The 25,040-nt window shown below is 43.4% G+C and overlaps 2 protein-coding genes and 1 pseudogene across 4 annotated transcripts; all 3 read right to left on the reverse strand.

The window, feature by feature from the left end:
* Positions 1–742: 742 nt before the first annotated feature.
* On the reverse strand, positions 743–9,715 carry LOC116359577 (uncharacterized protein KIAA0895-like; annotated as a pseudogene).
* Positions 9,716–15,247: 5,532 nt separating this feature from the next.
* Positions 15,248–19,730, reverse strand: LOC116352760 (C-C motif chemokine 3-like). Of its 3 annotated transcripts, none has more exons than XM_031812768.1 (4): positions 19,675–19,730; positions 16,849–16,986; positions 16,609–16,735; positions 15,248–15,442 (listed from the first exon to the last, which is right to left on the reverse strand). In XM_031812768.1, the coding sequence occupies exons 2-4, from the start codon at positions 16,910–16,912 to the stop codon at positions 15,331–15,333; spliced, it is 303 nt and encodes a 100-aa protein (XP_031668628.1). In that variant the 5' UTR covers positions 16,913–16,986; positions 19,675–19,730; the 3' UTR covers positions 15,248–15,330. The 3 variants fall into 3 exon arrangements, with proteins under 3 accessions (XP_031668628.1, XP_031668630.1, XP_031668629.1); XM_031812770.1 differs by having other exon boundaries at positions 19,690–19,723; XM_031812769.1 differs by lacking the exon at positions 19,675–19,730 and having other exon boundaries at positions 16,849–17,032.
* On the reverse strand, positions 17,824–19,668 carry LOC109885392 (C-C motif chemokine 13-like). Its single transcript, XM_031812767.1, has 3 exons — positions 19,377–19,668; positions 19,124–19,250; positions 17,824–18,133 (listed from the first exon to the last, which is right to left on the reverse strand). The coding sequence occupies exons 1-3, from the start codon at positions 19,441–19,443 to the stop codon at positions 18,022–18,024; spliced, it is 306 nt and encodes a 101-aa protein (XP_031668627.1). The 5' UTR covers positions 19,444–19,668; the 3' UTR covers positions 17,824–18,021.
* Positions 19,731–25,040: the final 5,310 nt, after the last annotated feature.

Consider the following 25,040-nt stretch of genomic DNA (forward strand, 5'->3'; position numbering starts at 1 on the left):
CAGTCAAGGATGGGATGGCCAGTCTAGACCCTGAGGGAGTCAGTCAAGGATGGGGATGGCCAGTCTAGACCAGAGGGGTCAGTCAGTCAAGGATGGGATGGCCAGTCTAGACCAGAGGGGTCAGTCAGTCAAGGATGGGATGGCCAGTCTAGACCAGAGGGAGTCAGTCAAGGAGGGTGGCAGTCTAGACAGAGGGACGTCAGTCAAGGATGGGATGGCAGTTCTAGACCAGAGGGAGTCAGTCAAGGATGGGGATGGCCAGTCTAGACCCAGAGGGAAGTCAGTCAAGGATGGGATGGCCAGTCTAGACCAGAGGGGGTCAGTCAAGGATGGGATGGCAGTCTAGACCAGAGGGAGTCAGTCAGGAGGGATGGCCAGTCTAGACCAGAGGGAGTCAGTCAAGGATGGGATGGCCAGTTAGACCAGAGGGAGTCAGTCAAGGATGGGTGGCCAGTCTAGGACCCAGAGGGGGTCAGTCAAGGATGGATGGCCAGTCTAGACCAGAGGGGGGTCAGTCAGTCAAGGGGAAAAACAGACCACGCTGACCAGAGGTAATTAGCAGCAGGTGACCCTTTCTAACACCTCTGAACCAACGAACATCTATCCGCGATTTTCTATTCATTTCCACGACCATTCTACATGTTGAATCGCCACCTTTGTTGACGCCCCGCAGGTGATCTACTGCGACGCTCAGCTGAAGGTCGGTCGGTCAGGGAAGGAGTTCTCTAAGCTGAGCTGTCGCTCAGTTCGTTGGACCGTGGACAATGTGGTCCAGATTCTGAAGGTATTTCTCTGGTCCTGCATGAAGTGAGGGATTCTGGTCCGGCGCAGGACAGCGATGTGCCGTAGCCTTTCTACGTCCTCAAACGACACCTGGAGGACCAGAAGAAAGAAGGTTAACATCATCATCATCACATCGGTGGCAAATTTACAGACTCAACCTCTTTCCAACCCCATCTGATATTACAACAGCCTTGTCTGTGCTCTATTATGAGGTATGTATTTAAAAAAAAATGTTTTAACCTTTATTTAACTAGGCAAGTCAGTTAAGAACACATTCTTATTTTCAATGACGGCCTGGGAACAGTGGTTAACTGCCTGTTCAGGGGCAGAACGACAGATTTGTACCTTGTCAGCTCAGGGGTTTGAACTCGCAACCTTCCAGTTACTAGTCCAACGCTCTAACCACTAGGCTACGCTGCCGTATAAACTACAATTCAGCTTTTTTTTTGCTGCAAATGTGTCCACCATGAAACAACCAAACTATATATCATCGCCGTGGGGGGGAAATAAACATGAACCGATCCTGTACGGGAGGATGACGACTGACCTTGCCTAGCGAGGTCAGCATCTTGAAGTCGATGTTCCTCCGATGTCGTAGAATCCTGAGGATTCCGTCCAGGTACACCTGATCTTTACTGAAACAGCCTGATTCACAACCACACAAACCATCAAGTCAACACAGGGACTACCAATCCTTTAAAAAAAATGTTACAAAATAAGTCATGATTCTTTTGGGTGCATAGATCTACTACTGGTACATGTGCAATGGTTAGTGTAGTCACACACACACACACGACACATACACACACACACACACACACACGACACACACACACACACACACACCCACACACTCTCACCAGGCTCCGAGGTGTCCGTCTGTCCCCTCTTGGCTCTGAGGCAGTACTCCCAGCGCACCGCGGGATCCTGGACGAACTGAGCGATGTGGCTGAAGAGCTGGCTGAAGCCCATCCTGGTGGCGTGATACACCGTATAGTAGAGCAGAGCGGCGCGCCACAGGTAGGGCTGTTTCCGTAGCAACACACTGTGCAGGCTGGCCAGGCCTTCTTCCGTGGGATTGGCCGGTTTGAGGCCATACTGCTTCCTGCCTGCGGAAGTAGACCAGGGCTGGAGGTTGTTGTTCACACCTCGAAGGTAGTGGGTTCCTGGGAGGGACAGAGATGGAATAACATGAGGATGTAATTGAGGCACTGTGTCACTAGTAGGACACCCAAATTATAACTCAGAACTAATTTATGATGCTGTGTGGATGATAAACACACCCCCCATCACACATTTGGGGCGGCAGGGTAGCCTAGTGGTTAGAGTGTTGGACTAGTAACAGAAAGGTTGCAAGTTCAAATCCCGAGCTGACAAGGTACAAATCTGTCGTTCTGCCCCTGAACAGGCAGTTAACCCACTGTTCCTAGGCCGTCATTGAAAATAAGAATTTGTTCTTAACTGACTTGCCTAGTTAAATAAAGGTAAAAAAAATATATTAAAAAAAATACCATCTCCCATCCCAGATCCCCCATCTCCCATCCCAGACCCCCCATCTCCCATCCCAGACCCCCCATCTCCCATCCCATACCCCCCATCTCCCATCCCAGATCCCCCACAGTAAACACATGCTGTATGGTGCAGTACTGTACCTATCTCATGCCTGAGCATGCCCTCCAGCCAGTGTTGTCGTGCTCCAGACAGGTTGATAGTCAGAGTGGGACGACAACTCTCCACCATCATCACCGCCTGGGACAGCAGCTCATCAGACAGACACACCACCACCTAGACAAAGTTAACACCATACTCTTCATCATCATCATCATCATCACCGCCTGGGACAGCAGCTCCTCAGACAGACACACCACCACCCAGACAACGTTACCACCATACTCTTCATCATCACACAGACCACCACCACCTAGACAAGTTAACACCATACTCTTCATCATCATCAGACACACCACCACCTAGACAAAGTTAACACCATACTCTTTATCATCACACAGACCACCACCACCTAGACAACGTTACCACCATACTCTTCATCATCATCAGACACACCACCACCCCCTAGTAGAGGTCGACCGATTAATCGGAATGAAGGAGCCATGGTAAGGTGCTAGTTAGCATTAAACTTGTAAAAATAAAACTAATCTTAACATAATCACTAGTTAACTACACATGGTTGATGATATTACTAGTTTATCTAGCTTGTCCTGCGTTGCATATAATCGATGCGGTGGCTGTTAATTTATCATTGCATCACAGCCTACTTCGTCAAACGGGTGATTTAACAAGCGCATTCACGGAAAACGTGAAAAACGTCGTTGCACCAATGTGTACCTAACCATAAACATCAATGCCTTTTCTTAAAATCAATACACAAGTATATATTTTTAAATCTGCATATTTAGTTAATATTGCCTGCTAACATGAATTTCTTTAACTAGGGAAATTGTGCCACTTCTCTTGCGTTCTGTGCAAGCAGAGTCAGGGTATATGCAGCAGTTTGGGCCGCCTGGCTCGTTGCCAACTGTGTGAAGACCTTTTCTTCCTAACAAAGACTGTAATTAATTTGCCAGAATTGTACATAATTATGACATAACATTGAAGGTTGTGCAATGTAACAGCAATATTTAGACTTCGGGATGCCACCCGTTAGATAAAACACGGAACGGTTCCGTATTTCAATGAAAGAATAAATGAAATGATAGTTTCCGGATTTGACCATATTAATGACTCGTATTTCTGTGTGTTTATTATGTTATAATTAAGTCTATGATTTGATATTTGATAGAGCAGTCTGACTGAGCGGTGGTAGGCAGCAGCAGGCTCGTAAGCATTCATTCAAACAGCACTTTCCTGCATTTGCCAGCAGCTCTTCGCTGTGCTTCAAGCTTTGCGCTGTTTATGACTTCAAGCCTATCAACTCCCGAGATTAGGCTGGCAATACTAAAGTACCAATCAGAACATCCAATAGTCAAAGGTTAATGAAATACAAATGGTATAGAGAGAAATAGTCCTATAATAACTACAACCTAAAACTTCTTACCTGGGAATATTGAAGACTCATGTTAAAAGGAACCACCAGCTTTCATATGTTCTGAGCAAGGACTTAAATGTTTTTTACATGACACATATTGCACTTTTACTTTTTTCTCCAACACTTTGTTTTTGCATTATTTAAACCACATTGAACATGTTTCATTATTTATTTGAGACTAAAATGATTTTATTTATGTATTATATTAACTTAAAATAAGTGTTCATTCGGTATTGTTGTAATTGTCATTATTACAAATATATATATAAAAATCGGCCGATTAATCGGTATCGGCTTTTTTCTGGGTCCTCCAATAATCGGTATCGCCGTTTAAAAATCATAATCGGTTGACCTCTACTCCCTAGTCAAGGTTTATCATCATCACCTTCATCATCATCATTACATCATCAGACACACCACCACCTAGACAAGGTTATCATCATTACATCATCAGACACACCACCACCTAGACAAGGTTATCATCATTACCTTCATCATCATCATCATCATCACCTTCATTACCTTCATCATCATCATCATCATCATCACCTTCATCATCATTACATCATCAGACACACCATCACCTAGACAAGGTTATCATCATTACCTTCATCATCATCATCATCACCTTCATCATCATTACATCATCAGACACACCATCACCTAGACAAGGTTATCATCATTACCTTCATCATCATCATCACCTTCATCATCATTACATCATCAGACACACCATCACCTAGACAAGGTTATCATCATTACCTTCATCATCATCATCATCAGACACACCACCACCACATAGACAAGGTTTATCATCACCACCATCATCATCATTACCTTCATCATCATCATCAGACACACCACCACCTAGACAAGGTTTATCATCATCATCATTACCTTCATCATCATCATCATCATCAGACACACCACCACCACCTAGACAAGGTTTATCATCATCATCATTACCTTCATCATCATCATCAGACACACCACCACCACCTAGACAAGGTTTATCATCATCACCAGAATCATCATCATCACCAGAATCATCATCAGACACACCACCACCACATAGACAAGGTTTATCATCATCACCTTCATCATCATCATTACCTTCATCATCATCAGACACACCACCACCACCTAGACAAGGTTTATCATCATCATCATCATCATCAGACACACCACCACCACCTAGACAAGGTTTATCATCATCACCTTCATCATCATCATTACCTTCATCATTACATCATCAGACACATCACCACCTAGACAAGGTTATCATCATTACCTTCATCATTGCACAAAGACATCTTATTAACACACCAACCGTCAAACACACTACCTGTAACATACCAACCCTCCAACACACTACCTGTAACACACCAACCCTCCAACACACCAACCCTCCAACACACCACACGTAACACGCTACCCATAACACACCAACCCTCCAACACACCACATGTAACACACTACCCGTAACACACCAACCCTCCAACACACCAACCTTCCAACACACCACATGTAACACACTACCCATAACACACCAACCCTCCAACACACTACCCGTAACACACCACACGTAACACACTACCCATAACACACCCACCCTCCAACACACTACTCGTAACCCACCAACCCTCCAAAACACCAACCCTCCAACACACTACCCATAACACACCAACTCTCCAAAACACTACCCATAACACACCAACCCTCCAACACACCACACGTAACACACTACCCATAACACACCAACCCTCCAACACACTACCCATAACACACCAACCCTCCAACACACTACCCATAACACACCAACCCTCCAACACACTACCCATAACACACCAACCCTCCAACACACTACCCGTAACATGTGAAACCTCACTCACCTCTCCTACACAGTTCTCCTTCTGCAGGTACTTGCGTGCAGCAGCCCAGACTCGACTCTTTGGTAAAATACTTCCTCCCGTCACTTCCTCAAAGTTCTCATAGTTACCAAACTTCCTCAGAATACACTCCATAATCCCAACAGCCTGTAGAGAGAGAGGAGAGAGAAACACCCAGAGATAGAGAAAGAGAGAAACACCCAGAGAGAGAGAGAGAGAGAGGTTTGTTCACAAACAGACCCCACAGAGCCACAGGACAGCAACACAATTAGACCCAATCAAATCATGAGAAAACAAAAAGAGAATTACTTGACACGTTGGAAAGAATTTACCAAAAAAACAGAGCAAAAACACAGGCCCTAAACAGAGAGTACACAGTGGCAGAATACCTGAACACTGAGGTGGAAACTGACCCAAACTTAAGGAAAGCTTTGACTATGTACAGACTCAGTGAGCATAGCCTTGCTATTGAGAAAGGCCGCTGAAGGCAGACCTGGCTCTTAAGAGAAGACAGGCTATGTGCTCACTGCCCACAAAATGAGGTGGAAACTGAGCTGCACCTCCTAACCTCCTGCCCAATGTATGACCATATTAGAGACACATATTTCCCTCAGATTACACAGATCCACAAAGAATTCGAAAACAAATCCAATTTTGATAAACTCCCATATCTACTGGGTGAAATTCCACAGTGTGCATCACAGCAGCAAGATTTGTGACCTGTTGCCACAAGAAATGGTCAACCAGTGAAGAACAAACACCATTGTAAATACAACTCATATTTATGCTTATTTATTTTCCCTTTTGTACTTTAACTATTTGCACATCATTACAACACTGTATATAGACATAATATGACATTTGAATTTGGAATTGGAACTTTTGTGATGTAATGTTTACTGTTCATTACTGTTCGTTTGCTTTGGTAATGTAAACATATGTTTGCCATGCCAATAAAGCCCCTTAAATTGAAATTGAGAGACAGACAGAGAGAGAGAGAGAGACAGAGAGAGAGACAGAGAGAGAGACAGAGAGAGAAACACCCAGAGAGAGAGAGAGAGAGAGACAGAGAGAGAGGAGAGAGAGAGACAGAGAGAGAGACAGAGAGAGAGGAGAGAGAGAGACAGAGAGAGAGAGAGAGACAGAGAGAGAGACAGAGAGAGAAACACCCAGAGAGAGAGAGAGAGACAGAGACAGAGAGAGACAGACAGAGAGAGAGTGAAACATCCAGCGAAAGAGAGTTTATTAAGATACAATATGTCAGGAGGAAGACATTTCAAGTTAATTTGCCACAAAACACACATAATAACAAAAAATGCAGAAATCCCCAGAGTGGGTTATCTTCCTAACATCTAATATCTTTGCCAGACAGAGAGGCCTACCTGTGCGAGGAAGAGGTCAGATAATATCTTTGCCAGACAGAGAGGCCTATCTGTGAGAGGAAGAGGTCAGATAATATCTTTGCCAGACAGAGAGGCCTACCTGTGCGAGGAAGAGGTCAGATAATATCTTTGCCAGACAGAGAGGCCTACCTGTGAGAGGAAGAGGTCAGATAATATCTTTGCCAGACAGAGAGGCCTACCTGTGCGAGGAAGAGGTCAGATAACATCTTTGCCAGACAGAGAGGCCTACCTGTGCAAGGAAGAGGTCAGATCCATCTTTGTATTTCTCCAGCACAGCGCTGGGCTCCGGGGTCGAGTACTCAAACTGGGGGTCGTATTTATAGTCGGACTGGAAGAAGGCCTGCCTCTCCTGGTCTAGGTTAATGGGTCTTAGGGCCACAAGGAGACAGGGGCCTCGCGGTGTGGAGGGCAAGGGCAGCGGGGAGGCCCCTCCAAACCCCCGGGCAATGTGGGGAAGGGAGGTGGCTGGACGCATACGCCCCCTGGTGGCCCGGAGGCCCATTGAGGAGTTGTTGACGGTACAGGTGCTCTCGCTGCGGCGCATCCAGCCTCCGGGGCCCAGGCTGGGGCTGGTGAGGGAGCGTGCTGGGGGCGAGGGGGCAGTGGAGGGACCCCCAGCGCTGCGCCAGGGGGGTTGTAGGACCCCACGGTCCAGAGCGGGCTCGGAGCCACGGAGGCGCAGAGGCGTCACGTCCAGGCTGAGGGGCCGGTGGAGAGCGGGTCTGGTCGCCACCTTATTCCGAGACGAGGCCGTTGCCACGGTGACGTCCCGCCGCAGAGAGACAACCGGTCCATCGAATGGTAAAACTGAGCGATAGGAGTTGGTAGAGGAGCCAACACTGGACCTAGGGCTGGGGGTAAGGCTGACATCTGCCACCAACGACTGAGGTTGAGGCTGGGGTCCATTGTGGGAGTTGGATACCCGCTCCCTCTTAGTGACACGGCTTGTCCTGGCGTGGAGCCTAGTGTTGGTGGTGGTGGGAGGATCCGCTGTTGGTTCCTCTGTTCTTTTGGCGGTTTTGGTAGTGTCAGGCCTGGTCTCTTCTGTTTTAGTGGGGGTGCTGTTGGTGGTGGTTTTGGGGGCATCCGGTTTGGTGTTTTCTAGTCCGGTGCTGTTGGTTATGGGAAGCTCTGGGCTGGTGTTTTCTAGTCTGGTGTTGGTGGTGGTTTTGGGGGCATCCGGTTTGGTGTTTTCTAGTCCGGTGCTGTTGGTTTTGGGAGGCTCTGGTTTGGTGTTTTCTAGTCTGGTGCTGTTGTTGTTGGTGGTTTTGGGAGGCTCTGGGCTGGTGTTTTCTAGTCTGGTGCTGTTGGTTATGGGAGGCTCTGGGCTGGTGTTTTCTAGTCCGGTGCTGTCAGTTGTGGTGGTTTTGCGAGGGTCCGGTCTTGGTTCTGGACCCGTCAGGTCTGTGGTGCTGCTGCTCCCTCCAACCCCGTCGACGTCCGTCCGATCCATACAGTCCTCACCCGGGTCCAAAACCATCTCCACTGCAACAGCTCTGCTGCCGCTGGTCCAACCACACCACACTGCAAACACAAGACGGTCAGCTTTAGGGTCTGTCACAAATTACCCATTGATTGGTATGACCTTTTTAATGCAGTCAGTGCTTGTGTCAGGAACAGGTGACAACAAGTTCAAAAACATTTGTGCCATCGCTTTAACTGGATTACATGAATCCATTACTGGCCTAGGAGCCATCTGGACAGGGACACACACATGTCCAACGGTCTGATTGCTGCAAGTATACCTCCGATTTGAATCGGCCTGCCCTGCAACATAGACAGGGCTCGGTCAGGGGCGGGGTTTCTGTGCTGCTGAATACGAAACTAGATGGTCGGGACGGCGGGACGGGCTCCAGTCATCCCATATATGGGACTAGTAATGACTTCAAAACAAAAAAACTAAAGATCCGAATCATATAGATGTTTTAGCCTACTACATATGTAGCCTATATTTACACAAGGCGATCGCGACTTCTGCTGTGTATTGTAGTGAGGTTTAATGATCCATTCGGACCACCAAAGTGTATTGCATACACATTTGCAGGATATCTCTCCGTTATTGTGACATTGTCGTAATGTAATGGCACAAATAGTATGTTGTAGAGTACAGCAAACCGTTTTTATGACACCGTGTTATTATTATAGTCATGCCAATAGCCATAATTGTCAATATATTGTATTCAATGACAGTAAAGGATGAATCGACAAAAAATAACGGTTTTCTATCAACATGTGTAGTTTTCTTCTGATCTGATCTTCAGAATCAGATAATAAATCGAGGATGAATTAAACAAGACAATAACCGAAACTCCAATAATCTTATTCTTAAATGTTTTTACCTTGCAGCGGGGTTTGGTGATCAGATTTGTAAATGCAGGCTTTTCTTTAATTCATGACGCCCAGCTCTGCTTGTTCTCTCCACAATGAGCCGCGGGAAGGTTTCCGGTGGCGCCCGGTGAAAAATGCTCATTGGATATGAGCAGCTATAGTGGATGGGCCGCCCGGAGAGGCATGCGAGGAAGTTCGGACTGTGTTGGAAGATATGACGCGATGGCACAGCTGAGGAACTCGAAAGTGCCATGCGCAGTGCGTGCCGCTATCCTGCGTCCTTACGCACGTGGCATCTCTCGGAGGCAACCGAGCAATGAGGAGCACGTAGGCTACGTTCCCCGAGGTTCACATAAGCCCCACATAAATATAACGGTTAGAGTCTTCATAGTGAAATCCATATATTGAGATATACAGTGCCTTCGGAAAGTATTCACACCCCATGACTTTTTCTAGATTTTTTTTAACGTATTATAAATCCGTATTATAAAATGGATTAAATGACAAACAAACAAAATCTCAGCAATCTACATACACACAATACCGCATGACAAATCAAGAACCGTTAAAAACAAATCTTGGAAAATTTATAAAAAAACAGAAACACCTTATTTACATCAGTATTCAGACCCTTTGCTATGAGACTTGAAATTGAGCTTAGGTGCATCCTGTTTCCATTGATCATCCATTGGAGTCCACCTGTGGTAAATTCAATTGATTGGACATGATTTGGAAAGGTACACACCTGTCTATATAAGGTCCCACAGTTGACAGTGCATGTCAGAGCAAAAACCAAGACATGAGGTCGAAGGAATTGTCTGTAGAGCTCCGAGACAGGATTGTGTTGAGGCACAGATCTGGGGAAGGGTACAAAAACCTTCTGCAACCTTGAAGGTCCCCAAGAACACAGCTGGCCTCCATCATTCTTAAATGGAAGAAGTTTGGAACCACCAAAACTCTTCCTAGAGCTGACCGCCTGGCCAAACTGAGCAATCGGGGGAGAAGGTTGTAGCGTCATACCCAGAGACTCAACTCTGTAATCGCAGCAAAAGTTTCTTCAACAAAGTACTGAGTAAAGGGTCTGAATACTTATGTAAATTTGATATTTCAGTGTTTATTTTTTTTTTATAAATGAGAAAACAAATTCTAAACCTGTTTTTGCTTTGTCATTAAGAGGTATTGTGTGTAGATTGATGAGGGGAAAAAACAAAACAATTTAATGAATTTTACGATATGGCTGTAACGTAACAAAATGTGGAAAAAGTCAAGGGGTCTGAATACTTTCCGAAATCACTGTAAGGCTCTGGGTATTTCTATGTATCAGTCAATAGACCTATGGTTAAACGGTCCCCAGAAGCCATCCAAAGGTCTTCAATTAAGCCCCCATGCAGTCTTTTTAATTAAATGTTTAAATAACTTTGTCTAATATATCATTGTGTGTTTATTTCATATATTTTTTTATTTATCATTTATTTTCCTGAGATTCCTTTTGCCATTGAAATGCTCAATCTGATTGTGTGGCTCTGCCGATACACATGTTAATATGCTGGAGAATAGGATCCTCCAGGCTCTGGTCTAGAGCCGACCCCTTCAAGGTAGGAGGAGACATATGCAAATAAAAGATGACTGGTCATTGGTCATAATAATCTGATTGTGATGTCATGCTGTGAGCCAATAACTCCATCTCGCCTGAACAGAATGAAATTCCAGGCGATTATTTTTTCTCTCTCTCTCTCCAAAAAGATGACACTAAAAAGGCATTATCATAATGTTCACAATTTCAGTGTTATTTCGACCTCATAGAGTGGAAATATAATTTAAAAAATAAATAGGACAATCACGTTTTTTCACTGTACTGCCCCTTTTAACAGCATAATCATTTAAAAAAACTAAATGTAAGCTATATTACTTACTACAATCACTCTGCATAGGATAGAAAGATCCTCAAAATGAGTTTTATTTCAGTGTTAAGTTTATAAAATAACATCGGTTCGTGTATGATTTCACATTTTGGTTAATTTAATTTCATGTAACGATTAATCAATAAAAGTAGGCTAGTATAGATTAGTAGAATATTTGATACTGTTGATCACTCACTGCTAATTTCCTCAGTTGGCCTAGACCAGGCTGCATGTAACTGGTTTAAACAATTACTTGACAGATAGAGCTCAATGTGTATCTACGGATGATGCTAAATCGGGTTTCCTTGATATTAAGAAAGGTGTCCCGCAGGGGTCCATTCTGGGTCCTGTACTCTTTACTGTTTGTATCAAAAATATCGACTTGTCTGTAAAACAAACTGTAACCTACACTTGTATGCCGTTGATAGTGTTGTGTATGCTATTGACCCCAACGTTGACCAGGCTCTATCTGAACTACAGTCTGCCTTCATTGTCTTACAGAACAACTCAATTGACCTGAAATTAGTATTGAATGCAGGTAAAAAAAAAACAAAGTACATGTTGTTCTCTAGAGCACATAAAAACAACTACGATGATTTCAGCATATGTACTTTGGATGGTTCTTCATATTGATCGTGTACCTGCTCACAAATACCTGGGCATCTGGATAGATGGAAAGCTGTCTTTTAAAAAGCACATTGATGAGTTCGCTGAGAATTAAAATGGTCTTTTCTTCTATAGAAACAGGTCCTGCCTCTCGCTAAATGGTAGAAAGCAGATCATTCAGTCGACGTTCCTATATCGGTCCGAAACTATGGCGACATCATCTATACTAATGCAGCTGCCACTTCGTTAATAGAGCAGAGTTATAGACCTGTTAGGTTGTTGTATAAAGTTCACAGAGTTATAGACCTGTTAGGTTGTTGGTCAATGTTCAGAGTTATAGACCTGTTAGGTTGTTGGTTATTGTTCAGAGTTATAGACCTGTTAGGTTGTTGGTTAATGTTCAGAGTTATAGACCTGTTAGGTTGTTGGTTAATGTTCAGAGTTATAGACCTGTTAGGTTGTTGGATAAAGTTCACAGAGTTATAGACCTGTTAGGTTGTTGTATAAAGTTCACAGAGTTATAGACCTGTTAGGTTGTTGGTTAATGTTCAGAGTTATAGACCTGTTAGGTTGTTGGTTAATGTTCAGAGTTATAGACCTGTTAGGTTGTTGGATAAAGTTCACAGAGTTATAGACCTGTTAGGTTGTTGGTTAATGTTCAGAGTTATAGACCTGTTAGGTTGTTGGTTAATGTTCAGAGTTATAGACCTGTTAGGTTGTTGGTTAATGTTCAGAGTTATAGACCTGTTAGGTTGTTGGTTAATGTTCAGAGTTATAGACCTGTTGACCAGGCTCTATCTGAACTACAGTCTGCCTTCATTGTCTTACAGAACAACTGAATTGACCTGAAATTAGTATTGAATGCAGGTAAAAAAAAAAAAAAGTACATGTTGTTCTCTAGAGCACATAAAAACAACATACGATGATTTCAGCATATGTACTTTGGATGGTTCTTCATATTGATCGTGTACCTGCTCACAAATACCTGGGCATCTGGATAGATGGAAAGCTGTCTTTTATAAAAACACATTGATGAGTTAGCTGAGAATTAAAATGGTCTTTTCTTCTATAGAAACAGGTCCTGCCTCTCGCTAAATGGTAGAAAGCAGATCATTCAGTCGACGTTCCTATATCGGTCCGAAACTATGGCGGCATCATCTATACTAACGCAGCTGCCACTTCGTTAATAGAGCCTTAAGATTCAGTTCGTCATAGCGCACCGCTCTTCATTACGGGTGGTAATATCAGCACTCGGCACCGCATTCTCTACCGTGAAGTTGGGTTGGCCGTCTCTGATATCACGTAGGATGATACATTCTCTACCGTGAAGTTGGGTTGGCCGTCTCTGATATCACGTAGGATGATACATTCTCTACCGTGAAGTTGGGTTGGCCGTCTCTGATATCACGTAGGATGATACATTCTCTACCGTGAAGTTGGGTTGGCCGTCTCTGATATCACGTAGGATGATACATTGCTGTGTTTTCATTTTTTTTTGTTTATATTCCCACAAAAACGGCCACTGTACCTAACATCATTACTAACCTCTAGACACGAGTCACCACACCCAGTCTCAGGGATGGCCAACTCTGGAAATTCCTTTGGTCTCTACGGAGTTTGGTAAATCAGCTTTTGGTTTTCCTGCACCTTATTTGTGGAACTTCAACGTGTTCTATGAATGTGATGTTTCGGTGTCTCTAGGTCAATTCAGAAAGCAGCCCATCTTGTTGTGTTGAGGATATAGTCCATGCTACTTACAGCAGAGCTTTACGAGGGCAGCTGCTGGGGGTCGTTATGACAGAAACCATCAGAGAGACAGGCTTCCTGGTGGTGTAGGACTCTAAACAGCAGAAACCATCAGAGAGACAGGCTTCCTGGTGGTGTAGGACTCTAAACAGCAGAAACCACCAGAGAGACAGGCTTCCTGGTGGTGTAGGACTCTAAACAGAAGAAACCACCAGAGAGACAGGCTTCCTGGTGGTGTAGGACTCTAAACAGCAGAAACCACCAGAGAGACAGGCTTCCTGGTGGTGTAGGACTCTAAACAGCAGAAACCACCAGAGAGACAGGCTTCCTGGTGGTGTAGGACTCTAAACAGCAGACACCACCAGAGAGACAGGCTTCCTGGTGGTGTAGGACTCTAAACAGCAGAAACCACCAGAGAGACAGGCTTCCTGGTGGTGTAGGACTCTAAACAGCAGAAACCACCAGAGAGACAGGCTTCCTGGTGGTGTAGGACTCTAAACAGCAGAAACCACCAGAGAGACAGGTTTCCTGGTGGTGTAGGACTCTAACAGCAGAAACCATCAGAGAGACAGGCTTCCTGGTGGTGTAGGACTCTAAACAGCAGAAACCACCAGAGAGACAGGTTTCCTGGTGGTGTAGGGCTCTAACAGCAGAAACCATCAGAGAGACAGGCTTCCTGGTGGTGTAGGACTCTAAACAGCAGAAACCACCATAGAGACAGGCTTCCTGGTGGTGTAGGACTCTAAACAGCAGAAACCACCAGAGAGACAGGCTTCCTGGTGGTGTAGGACTCTAAACAGCAGAAACCACCAGAGAGACAGGCTTCCTGGTGGTGTAGGACTCTAAACAGCAGAAACCACCAGAGAGACAGGCTTCCTGGTGGTGTAGGACTCTAAACAGCAGAAACCACCAGAGAGAGACAGGCTTCCACACACACACACACACACACACACACACACACACACACACACACACACACACACACACACACACACACACACTCACACTCACACACACACACACACACACACACACACACACACACACACACACACACACACACACACACACACACACACACACGTCATATGGAGGGAGCAGAGCAGTCTGGGTCTTCATGGTTCAGAGATGGTTGAGATGCTGAAGATTGTATTGTCTGATCTGGTATCTGATGTTCTAGTCTCATTCTATGTCTGAGTTCTGTTCTGTTCTCTCATTATATATAAACAGCTATTACTTAACAACTCAACCATGAAAAGCCCTTCCCTCAATTTCTGTTCCTCTTCTCTGGTCAAAAGTAGGACTCACTTCAGCACTGCTGACAATAACAACTTGTGTAGAATTGCTTGCTCAGCATTCATATGTACATTATGCATTGGTTTTAACATTCTCACAAGATCTTACAATAGGTTGTCAAACAGAGTTATAGACCTGTTAGGTTGTTGGATAAAGTTCACAGAGTTATAGACCTGTTAGGTTGTGATTTAAAGTTCACAGTAACTTCACAGTAGTGTAAATAAATAAGAATGAAATAATACTACTGTATGTACAACAAAAATATAATATTTATTTTCTTGACAGATCTGACAGTTATTGCAGTGAGTTTGTGGTGGCGGTGGTTGATGACATCATCGTTGTCCTGGCAGAGACAACGATCTGCTCTCAATCTTGGTCACATATCTCTGGACCCAGGCCTGAGATTGGTCGACACAAAATCGATTCCCTTTCTTTGTTGTAAACCTGCAACCAATAAACAACACACATATTTAGGGGTAACTAAACAAGGCACACACCAAACTCACATGTGGAAGACTACTGTATGGATGTTCCAACATGACTCTGTGTGTATTGTGCATGTACCTACAGTCCTACTGGCTGAGTATGAAGACAAGTATTGGACCATTCAATTACATTCAGAATCACTATGTCATTATTAGGGCTGTCAAACCATTACAACATTCTATCCAGAATATGTTTTACGATTAATCTATATATATATACAGTGGGGCAAAAGAGTATTTAGTCAGCTTGTTTGTAGGTGACCAAATACTTATTTTCCACCATAATTAGCAAATTAATGAATTAAAAATCCTACAATGTGATTTTCTGGATTTTTTTTCTCATTTTGTCTGTCATAGTTGAAGTGTACCTATGATGAAAATTACAGGCCTCTCTCATCTTATTAAGTGGGAGAACTTGCACAATTGGTGGCTGACTAAATACTTTTTTGCCCCACTGTATATATTAATATAGAACCTCTGAGGTTGCAACCATGCATCCCTAGCAACACAGAGGTTGTAGCCATGCAGCACTAGCAACAGAGGTTGTAACCATGCAGCCCTAGCAACAGAGGTTGTAACCATGCAGCCCTAGCAACAGAGAGTGTAACCATGCAGCCCTAGCAACAGAGGTTGTAACCATGCAGCCCTAGCAACAGAGAGTGTAACCATGCAGCCCTAGCAACAGAGGTTGTAACCATGCAACCCTAGCAACAGAGAGTGTAACCATGCAGCCCTAGCAACAGAGGTTGTAACCATGCAGCCCTGCAACAGAGAGTGTAACCATGCAGCCCTGCAACAGAGAGTGTAACCATGCAACCCTAGCAACAGAGAGTGTAACCATGCAGCCCTAGCAACAGAGAGTGTAACCATGCAGCCCTGCAACACATTTGGCCGCCCACCAAGGATATAGAACATGTTATGTCCCGTAGAAATCTAAATCTGTGTGTGTGTGTGTGTGTGTGTGTGTGTGTGTGTGTGTGTGTGTGTGTGTGTGTGTGTGTGTGTGTGTGTGTATGTGTGTGTATGTGTGTGTGTGTGTGTGTGTGTGTGTGTGTGTGTGTGTGTGTGTGTGTGTGTGTGTGTGTGTGTGTGTGTGTGTGTGTGTGTGCGTGGTGGTTAACTTACACAAGTGCTTGTTGAGGGCAGCTACTAGAGGTTCTAGAAACTGAAACCACTGCACCAAGAGGGATCCTCTTCTGGGAGAACTTCACACAGCATTCTCTGGTAGTCTTTAATGAAATCCCCATGACAGCTGGAAACAAAGAACGATCACACTCACTGGTCAACACAGGCATCTCTTGTGGTGCTTCTTCCTATACACTCATATGCATACTGTACACACACACTGTACAAACACACACACACCTGCAGACGTCGTATGCAGGGAGCAGAGCAGTCCCAGGAGGAGTGGAGCAGTCAGGGTCTTCATGGTTCAGAGATGGTTGAGATGCTGAAGATTGTATTGTCTCTGATGTTCTGGTCTCTGATGTTCTGGTCTCTGATGTTCTAGTCTCATTCTATGTCTGAGTTCTGTTCTGATCTCTCATTATATATGAACAGCTATTACATAACAACTCAACCATGAAAAGCCCTTCCCTCAATTTCTGTTCCTCTTCTCTGGTCAAAAGTAGGACTCACTTCAGCACTGCTGACAATAACAACTTGTGTAGAATTGCTTGCTCAGCATTCATATGTACATTATGCATTGGTTCTGACATTCTTGAAAGGAATCAAAATAGTTTGTCAAAATAAGTTGTTGGTTAAATCTCACAGAGTTATGGACTTGTTAGGTTGTTGGTTAAATCTCACAGAGTTATAGACCTGTTAGGTTGTTGGTTAAATCTCACAGAGTTATAGACCTGTTAGGTTGTTGGTTAATGTTCAGAGTTATAGACCTGTTAGGTTGTTGGTTAATGTTCAGAGTTATAGACCTGTTAGGTTGTGATTTAAAGTTCACAACTTGGAAATGAGGAAGGGAAAGTGAAAAACAGCACATTTCACCAATCTGCAGTATGTGACAGATATCTAAGAGTTTTGTTGCAGTTGAGTTGAACAGTTTATTCTGTTTCTGTGTTCCTGACTGTTGACCTCTGTTGTCTTGGAAACAGAGTTCTCTGTAGTTCCATGAGTTCTAACACATGAACTGTTTCCTGAAAGAAGAAACAACCAACATGCTGAATCTGCTGGTCGCTTGTCTATGGAAATAGTTGATATCTGTCCATGTAACTGGCAGCACGGCTGAAGTGGTTGTGAAGAACTCGCACTCACAAAATGTGAAGCTTTTGTAATCAAAGTATGAATACCACAATAAGAATACAATTAACTTCGTTATTAAAAATGTTAAAATTATTTAGCTTTATTGCTGAATTTTTTTTGTTTGTTGACAAAACAATTTCAAAATACACAGTAACTTCACAGTATTGTAAATAAATAAGAATGAAATAATATTACTGTATGTACAACAAAAATATTTAAAAAAAATTATTGACAGATCTGACAGTTATTGCAGTGAGTTTGTGGTGGCGGTGGTTGATGACATCATCGTTGTCCTGGCAGAGACAACGATCTGCTCTCAATCTTGGTCACATGACTCTGGACCCAGGCCTGAGATTGGTCGACACAAAATCGATTCCCTTTCTTTGTTGTAAACCTGCAACCCATAAACAACACACATATATTAGGGGTGGCAGGGTAGCCTAGTGGTTTCGATCGTTGGACTTATAACCGAAAGGTTGCAAGTTCAAATCCCCAAGCTGACAAGGTACAAATCTGTCATTCTGCCCCTGAACAGGCAGTTAACCCACTGTTCCTAGGCTGTCATTGAAAATAAGAATTTGTTCTTAACTGACTTGCCTAGTAAAATAAAGGTAAAATATTTAGTAGTCTTCCACATGTGGAAGACTACTGTATGGATGTTCCAACATGACTCTGTGTGTATTGTGCATGTACCTACAGTCCTACTGGCTGAGTATGAAGACAAGTATCGGACCATTCAATTACATTCAGAATCACTATGTCATTATTAGGGCTGTCAAACCATTACAACATTCTATCCAGAATATTTCAAATGTTTTACCATTCATTTATATATATTAATATAGAACCTCTATGAGGTTGTAACCATGCAGCCCTAGCAACAGAGGTTGTAACCATGCAGCCCTAGCAACAGAGGTTGTAACCATGCAGCCCTAGCAACAGAGGTTGTAACCATGCAGCCCTAGCAACAGAGGTTGTAACCATGCAGCCCTAGCAACAGAGGTTGTAACCATGCAGCCCCAGCAACAGAGGCTGTAACCATGCAGCCCTAGCAACAGAGGTTGTAACCATGCAGCCCTAGCAACAGAGGTTGTAGCCATGCAGCCCTAGCAACAGAGGTTGTAACCATGCAGCCCTAGCAACAGAGGTTGTAGCCATGCAGCCCTAGCAACAGAGGTTGTAACCATGCAGCCCTAGCAACAGAGGTTGTAACCATGCAGCCCTGCAACACATTTGGACCCGCCCACCAAGGATATAGAACATGTTATGTCCCGTAGAAATCTAAATCTCTGTGTGTGTGTGTGTGTGTGTGTATGTGTGTGTATGTGTGTGTGTGTGTGTGTGTGTGTGTGTGTGTGTGTGTGTGTGGTGGTGGTTAACTTACACCAGTGCTTGGCGAGGGCAGCTACTAGAGGTTCGAGAAACTGAAACCACTGCACCAAGAGGGATCCTCTTCTGGGAGAACTTCACACAGCAGTCTCTGGCAGTCATTGCTGAAATCCCCATGACAGCTGGAAACAAAGAATGATCACACTCACTGGTCAACACAGGCATCTCATGTGGTGCTTCTTCCTATACACTCATATGCACACTATACACACACACTGTAGACACACTGTACACAAACACACACGTACGCTGTGCAGATGTCGTATGGAGGGAGCAGAGCAGTCCCAGGAGGAGTAGAGCAGTCAGGGTCTTCATGGTTCAGAGATGGTTGAGATGCTGAAGATTGTATTGTCTGAGATGTTCTCTGATGTTCTGGTCTCTGATGCTCTAGTCTCTGATGTTCTGGTCTCTGATGCTCTAGTGTCTGATGCTCTAGTGTCTGATGCTCTAGTGTCTGATGCTCTAGTCTGGTTTTATGTCAGAGGTCTAGCTGAACCTCTGGTCTGGTTCTGTGTCAGAAGTCTAGCTGATGCTCTGGTCTCTGATGTTCTGGTCTCTGATGTTCTGGTCTCTGATGTTCTGGTCTCTTATGCTCTGGTCTCTGAAGTTCTGGTCTGGTTCTGTGTCAGAAGTCTAGCTGATGCTCTGGTGGTCTGATCTGACCTGTCTTTTATACAGAGAGCTGGTCCATCAGACCCATTGACAATTGACGGGGGAATCTCCCCTCTATTCCTTCATTCACTCTGAATATCTTTCTAAGAACCAACATGCTGCCCTTCAGGTTCCTCTTCCTCAATTCTCTGTAACTCTGTTTCCTCCAAGATGTTCAGCAGCGCTGCTATTTTCTGAAATACTCAGAACACATTTACTGGAGAATTGCATGTCAAAGGAAGGATATTAAAGTGGACTGTATACTATACGATACATTACATCAAGTACAAGAATAATTAAGATTAAATTAAGTTCTCTACATCATAACCAACTAGTTTGTAAGTAATTCTATTTGATTGAAATGGACTATGTGTCTTTCAACATTTAATTGCAGATTTCAGGATGTGTGTATTTTGATTTAAAACCTGTAGCATACTGTTAACCTTTACATCATAGTGAGATTAAATCATAGAATCTTTTATAAATTCATCTCAGATGTAGTGTGGTGTGGTTTGTGTCTTCCCTCCGTTTGGAAGGTTGGTGGTTCGTTCCCAGGTCGAGTCATAACAAAAGCCCCAAAAATGGGGCCCAAAGCCTCTTTGCCCCTTTAATGCTGAGTGCCAAGCAATCTCTGAATTCCATTTTTGGATAAATGAAATAGTTATAAACACCCATTGATACTTGAGGAATATAACTTATACAGTTGAAGTCAGAAGTTTACATACACCGTAGCTAAATAAATGTAAACTCAGTTTTTCACAATTCCTGACATTTAATCCAGTAAAAATTCCCTGTTTTAGGTCAGTTAGGATCACCACTTTTATTTTAAGAATGTGAAATGTCAGAATAATAGTAGAGAATGATTTATTTCAGCTTTTATTTCTTTCATCACATTCCCAGTGGGTCAGAAGTTTACATATACTCAATTAGTATTTGGTAGCATTACCTTCAAATGGTTTAACCTGGGTCAAACGTGACGGGTAGCCTTCCACAAGCTTCCCACAATCAGTTGGGTGAATTTTGGCCCATTCCTCCAGACAGAGCTGGTGTAACTAAGTCAGGTTGGTAGGGCTCCTTGCTCGCACATGCTCTTTCAGTTCTGTGAACAAATTTTCTATAGGACTGAGGTCAGCTTTGTGATGGCCACTCCAATACCTTGACTTTGTTGTCCTGAAGCCATTATGCCACAACTTTGGAAGTATGCTTGGGGTCATTGTACATTTGGAAGACCCATTTGCGACCAAGCTTTAACTTCTTGACTGATGTCTTGAGATGTTGCTCCAGTATATCCACATAATTTTCCTACCTCATGGTGCCATCTATTTTGTGAACAGCACCAGTCCCTCCTGCAGCAAAGCACCCCCACAACATGACCCCCGTGCTTCATGATTGGGAAGGTGTTCTTCGGCTTGCAAGCCTCCCCCTTTTTCCTCCAAACATAACGATGGTCATTATGGCCAAACAGTTTCATCAGACCAGAAGACATTTCTCCAAAAAGTATGATCTTTGTCCCCATGTGCAGTTGCAAAGCGTAGTCTGGCTTTTTTTATGGTGGTGATTTTGGAGCAGTGGCTTCTTCCTTGCTGAGTGGCCTTTCAGATATGTTGATATAGGACTTGTTTTACTCTATATATAGATACTTTTGTACCTGTTTCATCCAGCATCTTCACAAGGTCCTTTGCTGTTGTTCTGGGATTGATTTGCACTATTCGCACCAAAGTACTTTCATCTCTAGGAGACAGAACGTGTCTTATTCAGAGGTATGACGGCTGCGTGGTCCCATGGTGTTTATACTTGCGTACTATTGTTTGTACAGATGAACGTGGTACCTTCAGGTGTTTGGAAATTGCTCCCAAGGATGAACCAGACTTGTGGAGGTCTACAATGTTTGTTCTGAGATCTTGGCTGTTTTCTTTTGATTTTCCCATGATGTCAAGCAAAGAGGCACTGAGTTTGAAGGTAGGCCTTGAAACACATCCACAGGTACACCTCCAATTGACTCAAATGATGTCAATTAGCCTATCAGAAGCTTCTAAAGCCATGACATACTTTTCTGGAATTTTCCAAGCTGTTTAAAGCCACAGTCAACTTAGTGTATGTAAACTTCTGACCCACTAGAATTGTGATACAGTGAATTATAAGTGAAATAATTGGTCTGTAAACAATTGTTGAAAAAATTATTTGTGTCATGCACAAAGTAGATGTCCTAACCGACTTGCCAAAACTATAGTTTGTTAACAAGAAATTTGTGGAGTGGTTGAAAAACTAGTTTTAATGACTCCAACCTAAGTGTATATAAACTTCTGACTTCAACTGTAAATGCTTCATGAGTTTAGTTGAACTGTGAATATAAGCTTATTTGACTCAAATGCTTGTGAATAACGTAAATTGAACCTTTATTTAACTAGGCAAGTCAGTAAAAGGGATATTCGTATCTACAATGACGGACTACACCACCCGAACCCGGACGACGTTGGGCCAATTGTTTGATTATATATTATTATTATATTATTAATTATAGAAACAAGTTAACAAACGCTACGGGTAGTTTTGGACTAGACAAGACTACAGTATACATATACAGTGCCTTGCGAAAGTATTCGGCCCCCTTGAACTTTGCGACCTTTTGCCACATTTCAGGCTTCAAACATAAAGATATAAAACTGTATTTTTTTGTGAATAATCAACAACAAGTGGGACAAAATCATGAAGTGGAACGACATTTATTGGATATTTCAAACTTTTTTAACAAATCAAAAACTGAAAAATTGGGCGTGCAAAATTATTCAGCCCCTTTACTTTCAGTGCAGCAAACTCTCTCCAGAAGTTCAGTGAGGATCTCTGAATGATCCAATGTTGACCTAAATGACTAATGATGATAAATACAATCCACCTGTGTGTAATCAAGTCTCCGTATAAATGCACCTGCACTGTGATAGTCTCAGAGGTCCGTTAAAAGCACAGAGAGCATCATGAAGAACAAGGAACACACCAGGCAGGTCCGAGATACTGTTGTGAAGAAGTTTAAAGCCGGATTTGGATTTAAAAAGATTTCCGAAGCTTTAAACATCCCAAGGAGCACTGTGCAAGCGATAATATTGAAATGGAAGGAGTATCAGACCACTGCAAATCTACCAAGACCTGGCCGTCCCTCTAAACCTTCAGCTCATACAAGGAGAAGACTGATCAGAGATGCAGCCAAGAGGCCCATGATCACTCTGGATGAACTGCAGAGATCTACAGCTGAGGTGGGAGACTCTGTCCATAGGACAACAATCAGTCGTATATTGCACAAATCTGGCCTTTATGGAAGAGTGGCAAAGAGAAAGCCATTTCTTAAAGATCTCCATAAAAAGTGTAGTTTAAAGTTTGCCACAAGCCACCTGGGAGACACACCAAACATGTGGAAGAAGGTGCTCTGGTCAGATGAAAGCAAAATTGAACTTTTTGGCAACAATGCAAAACGTTATGTTTGGCGTAAAAGCAAGACAGCTCATCACCCTGAACCCACCATCCCCACTGTCAAACATGGTGGTGGCAGCATCATGGTTTGGGCCTGCTTTTCTTCAGCAGGGACAGGGAAGATGGTTAAAATTGATGGGAAGATGGATGGAGCCAAATACAGGACCATTCTGGAAGAAAACCTGATGGAGTCTGCAAAAGACCTGAGACTGGGACGGAGATTTGTCTTCCAACAAGACAATGATCCAAAACATAAAGCAAAATCTACAATGGAATGGTTCAAAAATAAACATATCCAGGTGTTAGAATGGCCAAGTCAAAGTCCAGACCTGAATCCAATCGAGAATCTGTGGAAAGAACTGAAAACTGCTGTTCACAAATGCTCTCCATCCAACCTCACTGAGCTCAAGCTGTTTTGCAAGGAGGAATGGGAAAAAATGTCAGTCTCTCGATGTGCAAAACTGATAGAGACATACCCCAAGCGACTTACAGCTGTAATCGCAGCAAAAGGTGGCGCTACAAAGTATTAACTTAAGGGGGCTGAATAATTTTGCACGCCCAATATTTCAGTTTTTGATTTGTTAAAAAAGTTTGAAATATCCAATAAATGTCGTTCCACTTCATGATTGTGTCCCACTTGTTGTTGATTCTTCACAAAAAAATACAGTTTTATATCTTTATGTTTGAAGCCTGAAATGTGGCAAAAGGTCGCAAAGTTCAAGGGGGCCGAATACTTTCGCAAGGCACTGTATATACTCCCCACACTCACACCAACTTCACTAGACTACTGTAGACTCTGTATCTCTCCCTACACTCACACCAACTTCACTAGACTACAGTAGACTCTGTATCTCTCCCCACACTCACACCAACTTCACTAGACTACAGTATTCTCTGTATCTCTCCCCACACTCACACCAACTCCACTAGACTACAGTAGACTCTGTATCTCTCCAAAACACTCACACCAACTCCACTAGACTACAGTATACTCTGTATCTCTCCCTACACTCACACCAACTTCACTAGACTACTGTAGACTCTGTAACAATCCCCACACTGACACCAACTTCACACTCAGCAGAAACAGAATTGAACTGTATAATTGATTTTCAAGAAATTCTAGAAAAAAGTTTCCATAATTCCATTATGTTCTGTATTCAAAATGACAGAAGACTTCCTGTAGGCCTGATATGCAATCATACTGACTGACCCATCTGGCTATACAAACATACTGACTGACCCATCTGTCTCTACAATCATACTGACTGACCCATCTGTCTCTACAATCATACTGACTGACCCATCTGTCTCTACAATCATACTGACTGACCCATCTGGCTCTACAATCATACTGACTGACCCATCTGTCTCTACAATCATACTGACTGACCCATCTGGCTCTACAATCATACTGACTGACCCATCTGGCTCTACAATCATACTGACTGACCCATCTGGCTCTACAATCATACTGACTGACCCATCTGGCTCTACAATCATACTGACTGACCCATCTGTCTATACAATCATACTGACTGACCCATCTGGCTCTACAATCATACTGACTGACCCATCTGTCTATACAATCATACTGACTGACCCATCTGTCTCTACAATCATACTGACTGACCCATCTGGCTCTACAATCATACTGACTGACCCATCTGGATATGCAATCATACTGACTGACCCATCTGTCTCTACAATCATACTGACTGACCCATCTGTCTATACAATCATACTGACTGACCCATCTGTCTCTACAATCATACTGACTGACCCATCTGTCTCTACAA

This window comes from Oncorhynchus kisutch, unplaced genomic scaffold (assembly GCF_002021735.2).
Source record: "Oncorhynchus kisutch isolate 150728-3 unplaced genomic scaffold, Okis_V2 Okis03b-Okis08b_hom, whole genome shotgun sequence".
NCBI lineage: Eukaryota > Metazoa > Chordata > Actinopteri > Salmoniformes > Salmonidae > Oncorhynchus > Oncorhynchus kisutch.

Coding starts and splice junctions, on each gene's coding strand:
- LOC109885392 (XM_031812767.1), bottom strand. CDS start 19,443: ATGAAGACCCTGACTGCTCTACTCCTCCTGGGACTGCTCTGCTCCCTC. Junction 19,251..19,376: donor CCATACGACATCTGCACAGC/GTACGTGTGTGT, acceptor CTTTGTTTCCAG/CTGTCATGGGGATTTCAGCA. Junction 18,134..19,123: donor TGCCCTCGCCAAGCACTGGT/GTAAGTTAACCA, acceptor TATGGGTTGCAG/GTTTACAACAAAGAAAGGGA.
- LOC116352760 (XM_031812768.1), bottom strand. CDS start 16,912: ATGAAGACCCTGACTGCTCCACTCCTCCTGGGACTGCTCTGCTCCCTG. Junction 16,736..16,848: donor CCTGCATACGACGTCTGCAG/GTGTGTGTGTGT, acceptor CTTTGTTTCCAG/CTGTCATGGGGATTTCATTA. Junction 15,443..16,608: donor TGCCCTCAACAAGCACTTGT/GTAAGTTAACCA, acceptor TATTGGTTGCAG/GTTTACAACAAAGAAAGGGA.